Source organism: Hydractinia symbiolongicarpus, chromosome 12, assembly GCF_029227915.1.
Source record: "Hydractinia symbiolongicarpus strain clone_291-10 chromosome 12, HSymV2.1, whole genome shotgun sequence".
Taxonomy (NCBI): domain Eukaryota; kingdom Metazoa; phylum Cnidaria; class Hydrozoa; order Anthoathecata; family Hydractiniidae; genus Hydractinia; species Hydractinia symbiolongicarpus.
In genome coordinates this window covers 21,737,032-21,758,974 of record NC_079886.1, presented here as the reverse complement: position 1 = coordinate 21,758,974, position 21,943 = coordinate 21,737,032, and the positions used below count along the sequence as shown (strand labels likewise).

The window sequence follows — 21,943 nt, the reverse complement described above, 5'->3', positions numbered from 1 at the left end:
TGAATGTCTTAATTTTGGATTCGTGAAGTTAAATTTTTAGGAGTTTATATGCTTTCCATATGCTTCTTGTGTGTCCCTTCATCTTTATTTCTAACAGCAACAAACAACCAGGTTTTTTAAGATGACTTTACAACTTATTTACAAACTATTTTTATAATGTAAAAACCGAGAGGCGTGGTCAGAGACATGTGTGCTTTATGAAGAGTGAAGAAAGTTTTTCTCGCGCCATTATAAGCCTGAAGACCTTAACATTTGGACAAGCTTGGTGAAAAGAAACCTTTTTTTCTGAAATCCTAATCAATGAAACCATGATGAAATGATTTTGTCTTCCTTTAGATAAAAAATTAATCGCCATGGCGATTTTAAATATTGTTATTATGGAAACAAGTTCATAACTGTTTATCAAAGATTTCTACCGTGTATTCATTTTAACCCGATAATTCTTCCCGGATTAAGTTTTAATAACTGTAATCAGAGAATAAAGAGGGAATTGTAATAGATAACAATCATCCGCTCAAAACCTGATTGTATGGACACCTTTTCTTACTCCTCTAAATCCCAAACATCGTCCCCAGGGTATTTTTCTTAAGTTGTTATCACAACCACGTAACAGCAACCTCGTTCTTAGGCTTTATAAAATGGACACAACGGCTAACGGTTTAAGTAAGAGACCTGGTGATTGAACATTAAAAGCTTTTTCGATTAAGCAGAATGTATTACTTCATAATATATTTAAACATAATGGCAGAGTTGCTGTTAGTACGCTGCTAAAAATCTTTTTATTTTAAAAAATAACCTGGGTTTGTATTCTATTCGTAAAAAGCTGCAGCGTTTAATTTTCAGCATGTCGAAACTCAAAAATCTTCTTTGCTAAATCGAAGAGTAACTTTGTTACCCGTTCCTTAAGTTACACGAAAAGTTGCGTTTTTCACAATCTTGTCCCCAGGGCTTTTTGATTTGTGGCTGTGTATATTCACAAAGCGAAAAAAAACTCTGGGAAAGAGATCGGTGTTTTTCACAGATTTTTTTAACTTTAACTCTAAATTTTTGACTGATGAGGCCCTGTATGTTTCTACATAGTTTCTTATTCCTAAGAAAATTCGTGCAATGTTCGTGCTGTAGCTATCACTTCAGCATGACAATTAACTAAGTAGTCAATAAAATAAACAAACGTTAGCTATAACAGATTGTACACCCTACGACCAAAAATTGTATTACCAACTACGTTCCCAGGGCCTATTCCCCAACTCCTTAAACTTAAGTAACAGTGGCTACTAGAATTATGAAGTTTTGATTTTTAACAAAAACGAGACAACAACTTATGAAGGCATTTTCGTCCCCAGTACTCTTTGAGACAAAAAAAAACGCTGGGATAGAGGTTGCTTTCGTACAGATGTGTCATCTCTATAAAATCATGCAATGAAAAGTAAGTAAATTAGTGGAATACAACCGACCGAGTAAGAATTTGGCAGCTTTAGTTAAAGGTAAAAATTTTAACAAGTCGCATCATAATCTGTTTTTATAAACCCCACAAACTTTATTACCAAAATTCTAACCACCCGATCATTATTCTTATTTCTTTATTGTTCTAAATTGTGTAACCTGAAATCTCAACCTGATATTCTTACAAGACATATTCTTATGGAAGAAAAAGCGTTCATTCTGTTAAAAGAAAGTCTTACTTATTTTGCCAGCATACCTTCTTTACATCGCTAGCGTTGGTATGGCAGAAGCTTGGGAATCTGTAGGCTTCAAGGGTAACACGACACAGGGACACTGAAAAACGCTAATCTCAAAAGAAATATCTTACCCACTGCGACCATGAACGGAGACGGAAAGCACTTCGTATCCTGAAGTTTATTCTATATTTTATAGCGTATCAGATACAACGTAAGCACAGCACGAGTTTGCGTGTGGCCACACCCTACTTCAGTAAGTGTGAGCAGCCACATACCCATGCAATACAATAGTAAACTATTATCAGTACTGGCATTGCGTGCATGCAAAATTCAGACGCTTAACAACTTTGCACATCAAATATCTATATATATTTTATATTTATTGGTTTGAGTAAAGATGATGGACCAAAATCAAGACTTCTCGCCTGCCAGGTTTACTCTAATATACCAAACACTTTTATTCAATTACGCAAAGAAATGACTTACAAATTCGCGCATTTTTTGACAATAATTAGCGAGATATATATATATATATATATATTTGTAAATAAATAACACCAGACAGCGATTACATATCGCAAAATTATACTAAGCGTGTTTACAAAAAAAATTGGTCCTTTTAAGAAGATAGAAAAAAAAGCTATTCTCTTAATTATTGAGTATTTTAAATTATGCTGTCTTGCTTACGTACATTGTACAATCAAAGAAGAAACAAGAGAGAAACTAATGATAAATGAAACAAATAACTCTCACCTCGATTGAGAATGCCTGCATTTAAAACTGTTACTGTTAACGTTAAGTTTTATATCAACGAAACCTTTTCAAATCATCGTAAAAATAAGGTTATGAAAGATGTCGTGCAGAAAAATCAATGACCTTCTCACCCCTTCCAATCGAAATATATTTCAAAGTTTGGAATCGTGTTAATACGCGCTTCTCCGCTGATGCTTGTTGCTATTGTTTTAATATTAATATGTTAAAATGACCAACCTGGTAAACACAAGAGAATAAACTGCAAAATTATGACATGCTGAGGCACTTCGGCTGAGGGATGTTGATAAATGTAACTGCGGCACGAAAGTATTTGGAAATATTGTGTGATATGTCGGACGGATTCATGGAACTTTAAATTGTCAGAAATTTGAGAAACAATCGTGACAGGTTTTGTACTAAATATTCCCACACTTTTGTCAAAAACCTTAGGGACAGAAAACCTGAAAAAAATGACGTTCGTCATGACAACCTCATGACATCCGCGCGAAAAGATATTATAGTAATCATAATATATGAGTTTTCGAATATATTTTAAGTTTCATATTTTATACTGCATTTGCACTTATCAAGCATTTATAGGTATCCTCTTAAAAATAGTTATTCTGAATTCTGGATTCTAGTTTGGGAATTGAAATCCCCATTCTGAAGTAGGTACTACAAAAATGAAGATAAAATTTTCGGTAAAAATGTTATACTTACTACGGAACCGAATATTTTTTCATAATTAGTCTAGTCTGTGTGATTCGACTTGTCTAAAATGCATGCACAGTCGGTGGTCGTAAGTTTATAGTAAAGATCTTACAAAAGAGAACAGAAGAGACCCTACGAAACAAGAGCAAGGGGGAGAACAACTTGAACAGTGTAATTGTACAGTGTAAACAGTATAATTTCTCGTAAAATCTAAAATGGATAACTAGATATTAAATGAAAGCGACCTACTAGTAAAAAAACAAAACAAATATGGCAAATATTCACAATAGTTTCTTGGTGATTTTTCTTCCAATAAAAACAAAAAAAATATATATAAATAAGTCTATTTTATTAATTATTTTTACTTCTTTTTTAATTTAAAAGATTTCCTCTGATTTGGTCCTTAACTTCTGCTTCGTTCTTCACCTTTTGCCAACTTTTTTCAACCGATAAAGTATATTTTTTAGTGTTTAAGGCTCTACACAATGGGAACGAATTATTAAATTTCTGAGTTTCTTAATATTTTTTTATGTATGTGCGCTTTTGTGTATAGTTTATTGCTGACGTCAACAAAAAAAATGTTTTCCTAATCAAGCAAACATTTACTAAAATGACTGGCAACCACAACAACCACAACCTCAAAATGGTTAATTTTCGAATCAAAAATACAACTTTGGGTTTTACTAAAGTCCTAGTTGTCAGACTGAGAACTTTTTACCTGGTTGTACTCAAAGAACCGGATACACTTTTCAACCTTTTGTAGAACTTGGAGAGACGTGAAAGGAAAAAAAAAGCCAAAAACTGAGCAAATATAAAAAATGACTCTTTTAATCAATCAAATTAAAGTTTACAAATAGTTGCTAGCCTAGATGATTTGATTAATGCATTTTGTTACTTGTATACAAAATACATCGCAAACATAAAATCTAAATTAGAAAAAAGCGTATATGACACATCATTATAAAAAAAAGTCAACCTCAATATCTATGTTCACCTTTATCGAGAGTACATGATCTATATATTTCCGTTCATGCAAAACAAGACTAGCTTGAGTAGCTATATGGTAACATATCTATCTTTTTTCTTATTTCTTAATATATGCATCATGTTAGCCTGAAAGACACTTTTAGTTTTTTACATTTTGACTTTCAATTAACTCTCACTATAAGAAAACGAGCAATCTTTGTGATTTGTACACATACAATAATATTTATCATACAACTGGTTATGTCTTTAATAGTTTAATGATTTTCTAGTGTCTGATGTTGCTATGCAGAATTTTATTGAATTTTGAATTTTTAGCCAGACATACTGCATATCCTGCAGTAAAATGTTGGAAATATTTGACATTTTCAGACGGTTTGTTTGTAGTAAGTGATAAGTCTGTCAAAAACAATGCGTAACGACGGAAACAATGACTTAGATGATTCAAAGGATCCTGAAGGCTATTTGTTTACAATTCAGCATAGCAATAATTCGTCAAACATGGTTTTTCTAAAAATCAACAAGCAATTGGTGGAAATTTTTTATTGACACCGGCTTCAGTGTTACCCTTATTGATAAAAAAACACTACGTCTGCTGAATGTTCCACTGCAAAAGAAACACCATTAGATCTTCATGGGGAATTTTCAGCAACACTTACGTTCGACAATAGCAAGCTAGTTACAATAGCATATGTCATAACCAAAGACAGAATTGGTTGTCTACTCAGTAAGGAAGCAGCCATCCAGTTGAGGTTAGTATCCTCAGGACACAAAGACAGAAGACTAAGCTACATTGCCACAGAACTAGATAACATTCTAATAGAGAATAAAACAGTTTTTTTTTTTGGTATGGGAGAACTTTATGGCTTTAAGTTTGTAGGACTATCGTCTTTCTGTTGTTAAAACCTTCTAATTCTACTGTTTGTATTCTTTGGTTAACATTCATAAGATATATATATTTACAAGTAAAATGAATGAGTTTTCTCCAAAGTTGAAGTTATATATAGACGACTTAGTAGTACCATGCGCTTGAACTAGCAAATAAGTCCCCTACCATCTACAAAAGAGAGTTATAGGGAAAATACTAGCTAGAGGAACTAATATCAGAATAGTCATCAATATAAAAAAGCTAACCAAGCGATAAAAAGGGAACGTCATTATATTCCTACGCCAGAACAGTTGAAACAAGAAATGCATAGAGCTGTAATGTTTTTCAAATTAGACTTAAAAATACGGCATCATCAACTTAAATTGGATAAACGATCGAGACCAATTACTACACTTGCAACATTAATTGAACTTAGACGGTACAAACATTTATTACTAGAAATTACCTCAACCTCAGAATGGTACCAGCATAAGTTTATGGGAATTGGTTCCAGATATTGCATTTCCTGACTAAAAGAGACAGTTAATCAGTTCGAGCATCATGGCATATTGGTCACTAGTGCTAAGACAAGCTTAACAGAAGATGCCTTACCATATTCAATAGAGGCAATTCTCAAACAAGAGCAACCTGATGACACATACAAAGTTATCGAGTATGCGGGAGTTGAAAGACGTTACAAACAGAACGCGAAGGTTTGGCAATAGTATGGAGATGCCAATTGTTCTAATCACATTAAAACTGAATTTAAACTATTTACTGATCATCAACCTTTGCTGCATATTGATACTCCCAAGTGGGAACCATCTGCACACTTAGAGAGATGGGTGTTAAAATTACAACCTTTTAAATTTAAGGTCCGACACCTGCCTGGTAAAGGCAATTCAGCAGATGTTTTATTAAATAATGTACTGCAAGAAAAGATTAAAGATTCGAGAAGTGTCACGCCAATTTTGTTTAAAAAAATGCAAAACCACAAGCAGCGACGCTTCAAAAATTAAAAGAAGCTACTGAGAATGACCTTATATTATCTAAATTACAGACACCCGGTGAGTCAGTAAACCGCACTATGCAGTGCAGGCAAACGGGTAATGAAAGGGACACAAATAGTAATACCGGATATCATAGCTTCTCAGATTTTGGCATTCATAGGAATGGTAAAAATAAACAGCTATTAAGAACAAAAGTATGGTGTCCAACCATAAACACAGATGTCAGCTAGTCTCAGATAGCACTGCTACCGAGCCTATGCGACCAACACCGTTGCCTGATGTCCCATGGCAATCATTGTATGCCGACATGCTCGGACTGTTCCTAGCAGGAGAGAATATCCTAGAAGTTATAGACAGATACTCTAGATATCCAGAATGAAAATTACTTAGATCTGCAAGATGATGGAACTCTTTGCACGACATCGGTTACCAGTTGACATTGAAAACCGATAATTGAAGCTACTTTACTCCCGATGAATTTGGAAATTTCTGTGAAGTAAAAAAAATGAAACATTTACAGTCACAGCCGTATTGGCCGATAGGAAATACAGAAGTGGAACGCTTCAATAAGACTTTTTTAAAAGCAGTTTCAACAGCACATAGTAAGGATAGAGACTGGAGGAAAATCCTGCCCATGTTTGTCCTAGAATAATGTAGCATCGAACGAAACTTACCTTGTGGTTCCCAAAGGACGTCGGAGCTTATCATAAGACTGCAAGAGAAAGTCACCAACTTGCAAAAGATGAAGAAGGCATATAATGCACAGTTTCATGCGAAGCATTCAAGAGTAAAAGAAGGAGAAAAAATATTTATTAAACAAAGGAACTTGCTGTCGACAAAGTATGGACCGACGGGGTATGTTGTATAGAACAAAAGAGGGACAGCAGTTATCACCAAAAAGACTCAATGGAGAGAAAGTAATGGGAAACTTATGTTAAATTAAAAAAGTCAAAGTCACAACCAACAACATGCGACAAGTATAGTGTCGTAATAGCAGGGAGGAGGTCTGTAAAAAGAGCACTTTAAAAATTATCCAACGCTCAATAAAGCGAACGAAACGTAAACGAAAAACCAAAGTACAGATGAATTGAAAACACAAATTGATAGAGAAACAGACATGTTCATAATTTGAGTGAAATCTTACCGGTATTTAAATCATACTGAAAAGGAATATTTATGCTTGATTATTTGATGTGGTAGTTTTTTTTAAAAATAGGTTCGGTTTACTTTTTTTTCGCATAAAATTTTTAACATCTTTATCAATTTTTGGATAAAATCCAGCACTGCAAAGTCAGGCACAAAGAACTATCAATAAACATGAATAGTTGTATGATATATATTATTGTATGTGTACAAAACACAAAGATTGCTCGTTTTCTTATAGTGAGAGTTAATTAAAATAAGAAGGTCAAAAGTTAATAGACGGTAACAAGATTCCACGCAAATATTATCAAGAAAAAAATCCCAAATATTATCAAATTAACTATCAAGTTATTGAATAAGAAATATCATGAAGGTAAGAAATTTATATGCCCGCGTATTCTTCTTCTTCAAAAAAAATATTGGTTCAATTCTGATTCTTTCATTTTCAAAAAGAAGGGGAGGACTCATATTCTTCGTCACACTTCAAACATTTTTGCACCTGTTCCAGCGGATATATGATCCACAGGATCATTTGTTTTCACCATAAATTGCCAGATTTAATAGTCAGTAAAGTTAAAACTTTGCATATATCGCTTTGTATGCAGGGAGTGGAAAAAAAATTGAAGAAAAAAAAAGAAAATTCTACGTTTAAAGAAAATTGTAATGGTACTAGTTCCCAGTTTTTTCTTTTTTTTGATGTTGGGAAAAAAACGAATTGGTGGTAGCTTGAAAGAAAATTGATTTCTAGTATCTTACTAGATGAATCTGTGCATTCATTTTAAGCTTTGAGATTATGCTGTTCCTGTTGTTGTTGCAGTTGTTAAACTTTTGAAAAACAAAAATGAAACTTAATTTAATAACTTTAATTAATGTTAGCGAGTAACAATAATTAGCTACAAGAATAAATGATTTTCATTAGTAAACTTTATTAAATTAGGTTTTTTTTGTTTTGTTTTTTTGAAGTTCAACAATCAATACAACAGCAAGAACAGCATAATCTCAAGTCTTAAAATAAATGCACAGATTAATCAACCCAAGATACTAGCTATCAAATTCCTTTCAAGCTAGAGCCTATTCTTCTTCTTTGTTCAATATCGAATAAAGAAAAAGTACACTGTTCACAGAATTGTTTCAAAACAAGTTATAGTTATAAGCAAGGTCATAAAAATCTCGGTGAATATCAAGATTTACCGAAGACGTAGACGTTTATAGGGAACTGTTTAGAAATTACCTGGGAAGAATAATACTGAAGTAACTATTAAAAAATGGTGATAAGTCAGGATCGGGTTTAGAATTATTTTCTGACTGATGCAAAATAGTCAAAAGGATAAAATAGTGAAAAGGATCCCGAAACGAAAACCAACGCCCTTTTTCAACAATCAAAACAGCTAAAAAATTAACTTCCAACCTTATCATTTCAGGGCCGGAAGCTGGAAGAATAACCAGGGATATAAGAAAAAACATCCTTGTCGTTGTTAGTGGTAGCGTGCAGAGAATAAAATCTTTCCATCGATAAACAACATTTTCTCCGTTTATCAATGTTTCCTATCGCTATCAAATATCCGAAAATAACATAACCTTATAAATGAATTCCAAGCTTGATAATAATTATCTTTTTCGTCCCTATGACAGAAAAACACTGATTTTTCAGTTCCTCCATAGATCCTAAAAAAACTAGAATTAAAGAACCAATTTAAAAAATTTTTTAACTTGTAGATACACTAGTAATTTAACTAAAACAAATCATCCATTCAAACGCAGTGTATATAGTACCATACGGTTTATAGTGTACAAAGCACCATACCGTTAATCGCAAGTATCTTACTGTTACAGAGAACAATCATATCTAAAACAATTTTCCATTTGGCTTGGAGATATATTACTGAATTATTATATTTATACATCATCATATTATTATATAAAAACCTTGTAACACTTACGAACAAATAATTTATTTTTTAAAACAAGTAGTTTCACATCATAAGAGCATACGTCATACTAGCTATAACATTCCCCCGTCAAAAAAATGACGTCGTCGTAAAAAAAGTTTGAATCGACAACAAAAAACATCGTATGACTCAGTAAGATTATATTTTCTGTACTAAGGGAGAGTTGATAAAATATTACGTTAAACGAGTTGTAACACGTTTTAAATAACATCACGGCTAATATCGGGCCCAACCCTAAGCTTAAGATAACAATGTCGGAGAATTCAACACGATCAAAATAAGCTATTCTTAGGCTTAGTTAACACATATAATGACGTTAAAAAACTTGTAACACAGCAATGGCTTTGGTCGGGGTCTGAACGGGATACGAGCGGGGTTCGAGGGTAAGTATTTCACAGCCCTTTTAATCTTTCACTAATATACATATATTACATCCTTATTTCGCTATTTCCTATAAATTATAAAAATTTTACCGACTGCAAGCATGTCACGTGACATCTTTGTTTGACGCATGCGCACCAATCGGAGCAAGTGGTTTTATTCTAAATGAAACCAGTACAAACTCAACATAAACGACTTATCGATAAATTTAAAAAAACAGTTATCGCATAAATAATAACTTTGGGTACGAGTTTTTTAATGAGATTTGCAGAACGATATCTTTCATTCACACAAAATCCTAGGGTTCATTTCTTTCTATCTGCGAAAAGAAAAGTGTTAAAAATAAGAATGAAAAAAAGAATTGCTCAGAATTGTTAAATTATTCATGAGTGAGGCTGTGCTTTTTATTTTGGTAAAGCTGATAAAAAAACAGCAAGTTATTTCTTTCTACATATGTATGTTAAACACGAGGTTATCGGGAACAAATAGTGGTAGCACTTCATCATGGGAGATTCAATGTTTCAGGTTGGTATCTTTCATTTTTTTGAAAACTTAATAAAAGTATTTTTTTATTCTTCTTTTGAGATGAGAAACGAGACGAGTAAAAATAAAAACATAATTTAAGGATTCAATTCGATTCTAGCAGACCTGAACAGAATGAAACTTGATATCAGACATAGATTCCATACGTGATTGTTCACATTACTAACCGTTGTGTAAGGACTGAATAAAAATTTTTAATGTTTCATCATTTCTTTCTAAACTGTAACTATAGCTGTTATCTAAGCATATTTTACAAAAGTTGACAATATGACAAAATAAAAGTATGAACTGGAAAATGCAATATCGAGATTGGAACTTTGGTTGACGTTTTGATTGGTTGTCTGATTGTGTATAGTCAATAGGTCAAGCTAACGGTTTTTATATGAAATGAACGACAAAAAAAAACAAAAAACAACCAATATGCGAAAAGTGAATTTTGTAATGACACAACTGATATGGAACAAAAAAAAAGTTAAAAAGTTTTGACCTAATGCGTACTTATAATTTAGGAGCATAATAGCAGAAACCTTTAATACGGTAATGGGAAGTGAAAGCTAGCTATACAGGTGTTTTTTCAGAGTAATAGTAGTTCATTATACGACCTGAGGTCACCAAAAAATGTAAATTTTCTTCGAAAAAAATCTTCACCCTAAATAATTTAGCAAAGGACATACTTTTTTATATTTCTCATTCACAAGTTTAATTTTTCTCACTTATTTACAAAACAGAAATCTTCCTTCTATTTTTTTTTAATTTTAAACTAATCAAACTGTCTCAAATAGATTTTTTATGAGACTTCACAAGTTCGTTTGTAAAAGACCAACACAAACATTGGAAAAAGTTAGTTAATAATTTATACATTAATTTTATATTACACCCACGGTTAAATAACGAATAAACATATAGATATAAAGTGACGTAAGTGTAAATGCAAATCATTTAAAAATTACAAAATTCGTCCAATATGATAACAGAATGCTACATTTATTATACCTAAATACGGGAAAAAGACTGGCGTGTGGTCTTGTGGTTATGGAGTTTGTTTCGCAATCCGTCCACAGTACAGGCTTGTTTAGCAAGTGCCTTCACCACAGCTACGGGTCAACCCATGCCATGTGAGGGAAATTAGGTAGGTAATACCGGTGTATAGCTACCTTATGCTTATATTCAGAACACAGGTTGATAACAGTGTGCCAAACGCTGAAGTGGCTATATCGTGTATAAATATTCGGAATAATAATAATAATAATAATAAAAACAAGAGAAAACTTTTAAAAAACAACAAAAACAATAATAAATAATAAATATATAAAATTTAATACATGCAAAAACGTGGATCTTATGCAAGCGAAATTGTCCTGTTTGGCGGTATATATTTTTTTGTGTTAAACCTAACTTGGTAACTTTTTTTTTAGAAACCAAGGAAACCTTCCCAACAAAACAATGAACACGAAAATTTAGACGACTCCGAGTTTCAGTTGAGATTTCAAGTTGTCGAGCATAAGTTGCAGATACGAAAACTCACCGAGAAATTAGCTGAAACTAAATCCGAGTTGAATCACAATAAGGTAGACCAGACGTGATTACACGTCGATAAATTTTTAACAATAAGTTAATACGACATCAAAAGTCAGTAACGATTTTTAGTCAGCGGAAAGAAATTTCAACACTTTTTGCCGACAAATTTTTGGCAATTTCGTGTTGAGGTTATACGAAAGTATTTATATGTATTTTATAATTAAGCTTTTTTTCAACTAACACATGTCTAACTCTTTTCGCTATGAAATTTTGTTAACTTGAAGAAAGACTACATATGTGCATTGTAGAATCTTATTGACTCCATCTAAATGCTTGTCTTTTTTAAGAAGGCGAAATTGCTATTTTAGATTTTTTTTCTGAATAGAAACGAGTTTATGCATTATATGACGAAATTCACAAATCAGTTGAGCATGGCAAATATATTTACGACGAAAACGACAAAGCATACTTAGTCTACTCCATACCGCAACACGAAGCACAGCTCATAAAAATTTCCAACCTCGAAGAAGCTCTTGCAACGTCACAAGCGAACGAAGTGCGAGCCAATGAAGAGCTCGCTTCGATACGACAACAAAAGGATTTACTCGAGCAGAACTTAAACAATACTATCAATGAACTACAAACAAAATTGACTCTAGAACAAGAAAAGAAGGAGAAACTGGAACAGGAAAAACGAAAAATTGAGGAACAATTTAGTAAATGTAAGAAGGAGTTAGAAGAAATGTTAGCAGAAGCAGTCAATCAGTGTGAAATTATACGTGCGGAGGAGAGCAGGTTAAAGAAAGTTGTCCACGACTTGAAATGTAACCTCGATAAAAGTACGGAAACTATAAAAGCAGATAAAAAGGAAATAGAGAAGTTGAAAGAAGAAAAAGAAAATTTAGAAAAAGTTCTTGACGACACAAAATTTATTTATGAGGAGCAAACGATCAAAATGAGTGAACATATTAACGAACTGAAAACGTTGCTGCATGATACGGATGAAATGCTGTCACAAACCGAAATAAAATACGAAGGACTGGAAACTAGATACAAGTACGTCTCCGTAGAAAATATTGAGTTGAAGAAAGAAAATGAAGAAAAGACAAAAACGCTGGCTGCAAAAGAAGATCTCTTCAATGAAATGAACGAGGAGGTAGCGAACTTAGAGACGACGCTGACCAAAAAAGAAGAAGAACTGCAGGCACATTTAAAAGAGCGCGAAGCAATCGAAGCCACCATTGTGCAACTGAAATCTGAGTTAAGCGAAGCAAAAGAAGAAAATCTCCAGTTAATCGAGTCGAAAGAAAGAGAATTAAAAGCAAAAGAGAATGTGATAAATGAGTTAAAAGAGACAAATATAAAAATAAAAACGGAACTTAAAAGACTTCGACCCTCAGGAAAACCCGCGTGGAAGCGATAAAAGAAGCGTTGAATAATTTAAAAAATATTACAACTCTTTTAATAGTGATAGTACGCTCAATATAATTTTCATTTACAATTTTTTAAAAGGTTGGAGTCATATCATATTTCCTCAACCGCAACAGCGGAGTTTTCAAACATTTTGATTTATTTCTCCATTGATGACAATTTTTTGTTTTGTTTACCGAAATTTATTTATTCATTTCGTTTTAAAATAAAAAAAAACAACTTCATTTTAAAAGTCCTGTTTTAGTTTGAAATAGAAATCATTATTGTAATTAAACGTACAAAGCATTATGGGGTGGTTTTTCCAACAAGCTAAACAGAGTGAAGATGGATGGAAAGAAGGGAGACCAGTAAGCGGGTTAAGATATATTATCAGCAAAAAGAGAAATTAAAAACAATAATGGCATCAGCAAACGAAATGCGGGAGCAGGAACATAACTTGAGAGCTTTAATGAAAACTCTCACTAGCATGATAGATACGTACACAGATGTGAGCAATCTGGAAGCTAAAGAGCTGACAGAAACAAAAAAAGAAAATGCAAAAATAAAACAAGAGCTGAGAGCGACCAAGGAGGAGCTTAGAGCAACCAAGGAGGACTTCGAGCAGGAGAAAAACAAAATGGTGGGAAAAATTGATCAGCTGAAAATTCTGTTGCAAGAAACTGGAGACGTTTTAAGTAAGGCGGAGAGAAAATGCGAAGTACTGACTGAAAAAGAGGCTGAACACCAAGCAACTAAAACAACGCTGTCTCGATTAGAAAAGAAAATGGAGAAGAAGGAAGAAGAATTAAAAGTTTGCTTGAAAGAGAAAGCAGATTTGGAGGACTCGATTAGTCAACTAAATGACGAAGTTAAAGATATCAAAGAGGAGAGACATGAATTAATTAAAACAAAAGAAAAAGAATTGAGGGAAAAGTTAAAAATGATTGAAAATTTAAAAGAAAGTAATAAAAGTTTAAAAGCAGAAGTGAAAAGTTTACGTCAGACGACAAAACCTCTGTGGAGATAATGCGAATACAGGTGTGAAAACATGAAAAATACGATGCACAAGAAATTGTAAATATATAATTAAAACTTACTTTTAGCCAGAATAAAAAAATTACGTCGAAACATTTTTGGGGCCACCACCTATAGGTAGTACATTAACCGTGACATTTTTATGTTTCCTGAATGCCACATGCTTTTCTTGAATATAGCCTCGTATCCAAACAGAGGTTAAACATGACACATACATCAGGAATGTATTGTTCACTTTTCTTAGTTTACTCTTATCAACAGGAAATAAAAGCCAGATGTTTGATCATCATAAAACTGTGAACTGATCTATTCTTCATTGTATTTCTCTGCACGACAATTTCTTTCAAATAAAAAATAAATTTGTTTGTGTTCCAATGAAACCAAACAGTTTTGAAAACAATTTCCAAAATAGTATTGTACAAATTCACTAATTCGATCATGACGCAAAGGGTCAAAAAGTAAGCAGTAGTAAAAGGAAAAGATTCATAAAAAGGGACAAAGAATTTTTTTCGAAATAGCAAATGTTTGAATTACGGCCATCCCAATTAGTGAATGTGTACTGAAATGCAATTTAGTGAGGGTTATATGTTGCGATGTTTAATGGGAATATACTATCAACCTCGTCCCCATGGTTTTTTGCCTTTTTGACAGCGAGGCTGCCGGCGAAGAAATCCCTGGTACAGACCTGTAATGCGATTGGCTTACATACGACATAGATAATTTATTCACCATCATAATATCAACATTTTGTTATAAAGGTGGCGAATTTTGTTACAAAAACAATGAGAGAATTCCAGACTATGACGCATGTTTTAAAAAAATTGACCAAAAAATGGTTGTCGGGTAATTTTTATTTTTATGAAAGATATTATTTATTTTTATCACCCTTTAGAATTTCGGATGCAAACAAATAACCCAATTCCTTAGTCTGCTGTAAACTTGAAAATTGAACTTAGGCAAGTTCATATGAAAAAGCAATTTCCCAACAGTATTACCATTTCTTAATTTTATGGAATGAATTAATTCGATTGCTGTTTTTACGAAGTAGCTACTCTTATGCTGAAACGCTCTCCACTAACTTCACCCTACATGTTTTTTTGAGGCGAAGCAAAAAGTAGCCTTACCTGTGAGTAGGTGGTATGTTAAAATAACCAGTTTTCATGAGACATTTATCAAGGATCGACTAAAAAGAATCAAAACGATACTGGTACGAATAGCTAAAAGAAACAGTAGATTTCAAGAAAAGCAAATGAGATATGTACCTGCAAATCTTCATACGTTACACCAAGTGCGTGCTCATTCAAGTTTGCTACAGAAGAAGAAGAATTATAAAATGTTACGCTGGCAGTTACATCCGGTAGTAGAGGTTACATGAAAACCTCTACTACCGGAAACCTCTACTACCTTACGTGAAAAATACAATTTCTCAAGTTTAGTTTTCACAGGGCACATTTTGCAGCTACCAAGCCTTGTTCCAGACCTCTGACGTAATCACTGAACGCGATATTCTCTGCATTTACTTTATTTTTCTTAAGTAAATTTAACGTATGGTTTTATTCAATCGTTTTTGAACTCATTTAAAAGAGTCAGCACGACTAAAGTTAGGGTGATAAGAAAAGTGTTAAGATAGAAAAAATTGTTCACAAGGTGTAACACGCTAATGTTCCTACTGAACAAGGTTAAGACAAAGACAGCAAAATAGATAAAGCAACAAAAATAGAATTGATATTTAGCTCAGTAATCGCAGTATCTGCACAAACTTAAATAAATCCGAATGGAACCTAACTGAGGCGGTTATGCTGGGTAAACAAGCAGGAGTAAAAAAAATTTAGATAGACGAACGAAACGAATATAATTAATAAATGTTTACATTAAAAATATTACATACTCGACGATGAACTGAAATTTGTGGTATGCCCCATCTGAACATCAACTTGTTCTTTTGATCCTTCAAGCAGCTAAAAAAGATGTTTTTAATTTGAACGTATCTGATCTGATACGCCTCTCTCATTAACAGACAATCCAACCACTTAATATAAACCATGCTAAACAACGGCAGGAATGAATAAAGTTGGTCATATTAACTAAAAAATGTTACCACTATCAACTTGCTATGTATAATAAAAGATTTTAACGCTGCCTTTGGTAATAAATTTCCACAGTGAACATGTTGTGAAACTGGAAACAAGGATTACCTTTTTTAATTCATTTTTTAAGTGCATTGCTGAACTGGGTGTAGAAAACAGCGACTTTTTATATTGGTCGATTAACCGACGATTTGGGTCGAACTTTAAAGATGGTGGAAGCTAAAATGTAAACAAATACAACAGGTTCACTATTCAATAAAATTTTAACGAAAAGTAAATGTTGAAAATTGACTAAAAACATTAACAGTGCTGTAATACATTTTATAAAACAACAAACTGTTGCGCACCTGCGATATATAGAGTATTTTATGAAGCTGTCCCAGCATTTGCAACACTGGATCGTTTATTTCACGAACTTTCCGAGGTGATATACTTAATGTGGGGTGTGCTGAAACTAAAATAATAATATTCGACAATAATATGATGACTAACTTCATTTTTTAAGAAAATTTTTCTTTAAAAAAAAATAATTGAAATCTAGAAAATAGAAAAATAAATTATTATGGAAAGTAAACATGGGATTATATGGGTCAACACAGGATATACATCTAAACTTTTTATTCGCCTATACATATATTTATGTTCCAAAAAACTGGAAAGAATCCGTTTGAGAGGGAGATTGATTAGGATTAATTTTATCAACGAGAAAGAAAACTCACTTGGTCTGTATTTTTGTGGCGTCCTCGCCATTCCGGTCTTCATATTGTCAATGTAAGAACTAAAAAGTAAATAAGGATTTTAGTTCCATATCTCTCTTAAGTTAAAAGTCAATAATGTCAAACAAGATCATGCAAATACAGACCAGCTTTGAGTTCTTTTAATGTTATCTTTTTCCACAATGACTGGACCGAGGTCTGTTTGTGATTGATGTCTAACATTTTCAATTGGAAGTAACTTGCGCGGCGGGGTCCTCGGTCTGCGAAATATTTCATCCTCGTTACCGTCAACTAAACTGGAAGAAGAAGCGTGGTCAAATTTTAACCTTCGGTTGATTTGAATTGGATTTGTTACTTCCTCAGGGTGCGTGTTAGCTCGGTCATATCTCCCATTAATAGTATTTTTTTGGTCATCTGATACTTCACTATCCGTTTGACCATTATCACCGAAGACACTGTCCAACGTTTTACTGTTTGAACTCTCAGAAAAGCTATCGAAATGATTCTCGTTGTAAATTATTCGTTGATTTTTCAAGTGGGCAGTGTGCTTCTCCACACGTCTTTTTTCTTTCTCAAGTTTTTTCTCCATTGTAGAATTATGCACCCTTAACCTTTCGAGATGTCCCATCAAAATATCTGGTATAATACCAGCAACCTACACAAAACGAATACAAGTTAACACAACTAATAGTTTAGCAGCAAAATATCCATCGAGGAGTAGCAGATCGATGAAATACGCGGCTTTCTTATTTTTAGAATGATAAAAATCATAGCAGACTAAAATATCATCAACAATTAGGATAAAATTTCTTATATGTGTATCTAGGGAATTTTTTCGATCTAGACACAGCCATGGACGTAGTAGTAAGGAAGCTGATACGTTTGATTTAATGTTTTATTTATTTAGATATATAGTTGTGGGAAACAAAACAATCGACAATCGTTGTATGGAAAATCATGCTGAGGATTATTCTGAAGACATTCTTTAATTTTTAAGTAAATCCCAGCCTCGTGTCCTTATAACACGTATTCACGTAAAAGATAAAACGTGCAAAATATTTGCAAAATACACGAGAGCTCGACATGGTTACTATATGTTACTTCCTTTACACGAGATCTTATTTTAAAGCCACCGACTTGCTGATATATCATTCCATACAAAAGGTAAATGAGAAAAAATCAAAATTGAGCGAGACAAAATTAACTTACTTCTAAAATATCAGGACGATCCTCAGCTTTCACTGTTAAACATCTACACAATATAAAATAAACGTTTTTAACTTGTGAAAGTGTTAATAAATTATCGTAGAGACATAATAAAAGGTAAAAACTTTATCAGATCTTGCTGAAAATTTCAAACGACATGGCAGGCAGCATGTAAAAGATGGACAGTAATCGCCTATAATAATAATATCCATGCACAGGGAATACTATAATGATACCTTCGTATTACGAGAGAAAGTTTAGTTGAGTATAAATTTTCAGGGAGTGGTTCGTATTCTGCTTCAACTATCTAAAGAGGAGACGAAACATTTAACAACATGAAGGGATTCATCTGTTTACAACAAAATGTTAAAATAAGAGATACTACACATCTTACCTTTGTTGCTAGTGATAACATATTGGTTGAATTAAATGGAGGTGCTAACGTCGCCATCTGGTACAAGATACATCCAATTCCCCATATATCAGCTTTCTCACCATATGGCAGTCCTTTGACGACTTCAGGACTATGGAAAACAAATCGAGATTAGCAGATGAAAGACTGTCCAGGTAAACGCTATACGAAATTGTTTAATCTAATCATACCTGGGTGTTTTTGGTGTGGGTAACCCCAGGGCAAGGGCCTGAATTGTCTGGAACTAATAACTTCAAAACTTAAAATAGTCTTCACTTAAAACTAATCACACAACAAAAAATCTGTTCTGCATTATATTAACTTACAGGTAAGTATCCTTGGTAAAACATTTGTTAGCATCAATAGAACAGCTATTTAAATTTCACAAGATGTGTACTTTTTTCTGAAGAGCTAAAACTTAGAGACCTTGATGTTTCAAAATAAAGTCTAATAAAGAACTATTGATTCACTCAGTCATGCACTTCATTAACAAACAAGTTGAAGATAGAGACAGGATATAAATAGTATATAATATCATTAAAACAGCAATGATGTGTACATCACACAACCATACCAGGAGTATAATATTGTGCCAACCATAGAACGCAGGTTACTAGCATCTGGATTTTTTTGTCTCGCTAAGCCAAAATCAGCTAAAGAATAAGAAAGAATATTTATGCTTTCTTTATAAATAATTTTAAGTCATCCTGTGCAACTGGCCAATCAAATCATTCAACATCACAATGAGAAGCATTAAAACGGACGAAAGGAACGAAAAAACAACTTACTAATGGTAACCTTATCATTTTCACCTAACATGATATTGTTAGGGGTGAGGTCACGGTGTACAATGAATTTTTCTTTATGAATGTAACGTAATGCCAACACCATCTAAAACACAACAGGGTGCATGTGAACATGGCGAAGAAGAATATAACATGGTGACAACCTAAATTATGCTGGTCAAGTTACGTACGTGCTTGGAATGTATGACCATAATGGTACGTTTTAGCAGATGCTCGATAATATGAAAACACTACTGCAGACAGCATGAATTTTCATACACTTCAATATAAGATGTTCATGCAACAAAAATGATTATAATATTAACTGACTTTTGAAAAGCCAAGTTCTTAAAATTAAGGTATTTTTTAATCCAAACTTTCATGTATTATACATTTGTATTTCTTTTCATCTTTTTTTTATATATTTCTTACTGATTTTCTAATTTATTTATATTATATAAAACCTTTTAACAAACACTCTATGATATTGCAGGATGACATAGCGTAATGTTTGAAACTTGGTGTTTTGCGTTTTTGTTTCTATATTAAATGGCGATCAATATTTTACACAATACAAAAGAAGTTGATAACCACCTGAACAAAAATGTCCCATATTCGTTCTTCAGTAAACATTTGTCCTTTCTCTTTTAAAGAATTGAAATGTTCTCCAATTGGTGCTCCATCAATCAGATCCATTATAATATAAAGCTTGTCACCTTAAAGACCGAAATATGGAAGGTGAAGAAACAATATTATATAGACACAGACAGATAAAACAAAAGGAGTTAAGTATGACAAAAATATTACCTTCCATAAAAGCTTTATGATACTTCACGATGTTTGTATGATTTAACTAAAAAAGCAAAAATAATGCAGGTATATATCTCGAGTGTTTTGTTATGTCTTGAAGAATGACAATTATCACAGACTGATAAGTAGTAACAACTTTTAAAATTTATGCGTCGAAATTTATAAACTAATAAAATCAACCCCATCTCAACAAAACAACTTTGAAGATTATGAGGTTGTGAAGGGTGGTAATGCTACGACTAGAAAATGAAAACATTGGAAACAGAGATAACTAACTTGTTTCTTCACAAATGAACATTCATTGATAATGCTATCAACACTGTCATGTCGCTCTTTCATACTTTTACCAAACTCAGGTCTGTGTGTTGGAATCTAAAATATGAAAAAAAATAAATGTCGCTATTTTGTTAAGAAGTCATTGTTTTCAAGTTATCGATATTTCTATGCTATTTTTTACACGAAATACATTTTTACAATTTGAAAATGTTTCCCTTTAGAATGAAATGTACCAAAAATAATATTTATCTGGTAAAATTTTATCACGTTTTTTTCAGGCAGGTATGAGAAAATTAATGAGAAAGCAATGTGTAACGGGGAGTAAAGATGGCTAACTAAAAATAAAACATAAGGGAACAAATAAAGTTAAATAGAATTATAGAGAAAAAATATAGTTAAGATATAATATATTAATCCCTGTTGTTATTGTTTACAAAATTCCCAACAATACAAAAAGATTGATATATACTTAGTTAGCTAAGGTTGTTATTGCTTTCTTACCTCTTTCATAGCAAGAAATGTTTGTCCACCTTGTCTTTTTACCTGCAGAAGACAAAAAATGGTCCGTCAACTAAAAACAAGTTTTACCAACATAATTTTTCAGACATCACCAGTATACTAAAACAGCGTTTAAATTCTTCTATAATAATAGTGTGTTTATATTGCGCTTCATGGTAAGGGTACACAAAATAATAATGACCGGAACACTAGACCTTCCGCACTGGAAGTGAACGCTCTAGCACAGATCCACAAGTCAATTTGTACGACGAAAATTTGATGACCAAAATATGTACTTCAGGCGTAACATGGATTTCTCTACAAGCTAACGACTAGTTTGAAATAAAAATGCATCTGGGAATTATTTTGTAGTTCTTTACATTTTTAATTACATTTTTCTTATAAACGGTAACGAAACATAATCCTTACTTTGTACACACTTCCAAAAGCACCAGATCCAAGATGTTCATATACTGCATACTGTTGTATATACGAGCTAGGTGCTTTGTTCTGATTGGTTTCTTGAACTCTTTGTTTCATCTCCAGCAGATCGTGTTCCTAGTAATTGATGAAAGAAAAACTCAGATATTTTCAATATTTGCACCCGCCTTTTGTTGATCCATTATATACAATGGAATTTCTCATCTCGAACTCGCAATGAACCAAAAAAATGTTTGCGATAGAGAAAGTTAGAGATAAAGAAAGGAACATACCTTAGGCGGACCACAAAGGGACCGAGACTTTAGTTCGAGATAGAGAGAAATTTGAGATAGAGAGTAGTTGAGATAAAGAAATTCCGCTGTATGTTCAATCAAGGAAAATACGCTAGCGCACGTTTAGTGTTTCGTACCCACTTTGAGTTTTTAGAACTGTTCCCCGTACAGCTTTTCTTATTTTGTTTTGCAATGCATTTTAATGAATTGTATTAGCAAACATTGAAATGATATAAGAGTGAATAGTTCTCCAATGACATACCGGCAAAGAATTAAATGAATCCACCAGGTGGCTGTATGAATCGAGATCTTTCTGGTAGTGTCCAACATCAATGAAAATTTCGAATAATTCCACTGGAAATAATCTGAAAATAAAAATTATAAAAACAACAGCGACATTAAATAAATGTGAAAAAAAACACAATGGTCTTAATACAGTTGGTGATGAGAAGGGAA

At 32.8% G+C, this 21,943-nt stretch overlaps 2 protein-coding genes across 2 annotated transcripts in view; one reads left to right on the top strand and one right to left on the bottom strand.

Moving 5' to 3' along the window:
• Nucleotides 1–9,003: 9,003 nt before the first annotated feature.
• LOC130622319 (serine/threonine-protein kinase Nek10-like) overlaps nucleotides 9,004–21,943 on the bottom strand; it is an 83,589-nt gene continuing 70,649 nt past the window's right edge. The window contains exons 21-39 of the mRNA XM_057437773.1: nucleotides 21,750–21,852; nucleotides 21,204–21,332; nucleotides 20,778–20,819; nucleotides 20,277–20,372; nucleotides 19,998–20,043; nucleotides 19,785–19,906; nucleotides 19,194–19,296; nucleotides 18,980–19,058; nucleotides 18,388–18,517; nucleotides 18,230–18,300; nucleotides 17,997–18,039; nucleotides 16,934–17,442; nucleotides 16,791–16,849; nucleotides 16,419–16,525; nucleotides 16,180–16,290; nucleotides 15,873–15,942; nucleotides 15,247–15,293; nucleotides 15,109–15,167; nucleotides 9,004–9,639 (exon numbers count right to left, since the gene is read on the bottom strand). Of these exons, the coding sequence (XP_057293756.1) occupies nucleotides 9,585–9,639; nucleotides 15,109–15,167; nucleotides 15,247–15,293; nucleotides 15,873–15,942; nucleotides 16,180–16,290; nucleotides 16,419–16,525; nucleotides 16,791–16,849; nucleotides 16,934–17,442; nucleotides 17,997–18,039; nucleotides 18,230–18,300; nucleotides 18,388–18,517; nucleotides 18,980–19,058; nucleotides 19,194–19,296; nucleotides 19,785–19,906; nucleotides 19,998–20,043; nucleotides 20,277–20,372; nucleotides 20,778–20,819; nucleotides 21,204–21,332; nucleotides 21,750–21,852 (1,981 nt within the window). The 3' untranslated portion in view covers nucleotides 9,004–9,584. The remainder of the gene's footprint in view (nucleotides 9,640–15,108; nucleotides 15,168–15,246; nucleotides 15,294–15,872; nucleotides 15,943–16,179; nucleotides 16,291–16,418; nucleotides 16,526–16,790; nucleotides 16,850–16,933; nucleotides 17,443–17,996; nucleotides 18,040–18,229; nucleotides 18,301–18,387; nucleotides 18,518–18,979; nucleotides 19,059–19,193; nucleotides 19,297–19,784; nucleotides 19,907–19,997; nucleotides 20,044–20,276; nucleotides 20,373–20,777; nucleotides 20,820–21,203; nucleotides 21,333–21,749; nucleotides 21,853–21,943) is intronic.
• LOC130622328 (putative autophagy-related protein 11) lies at nucleotides 9,830–14,281 on the top strand. Its single transcript, XM_057437784.1, has 3 exons — nucleotides 9,830–10,003; nucleotides 11,437–11,589; nucleotides 11,925–14,281. The coding sequence occupies exons 1-3, from the start codon at nucleotides 9,983–9,985 to the stop codon at nucleotides 12,960–12,962; spliced, it is 1,212 nt and encodes a 403-aa protein (XP_057293767.1). The 5' UTR covers nucleotides 9,830–9,982; the 3' UTR covers nucleotides 12,963–14,281.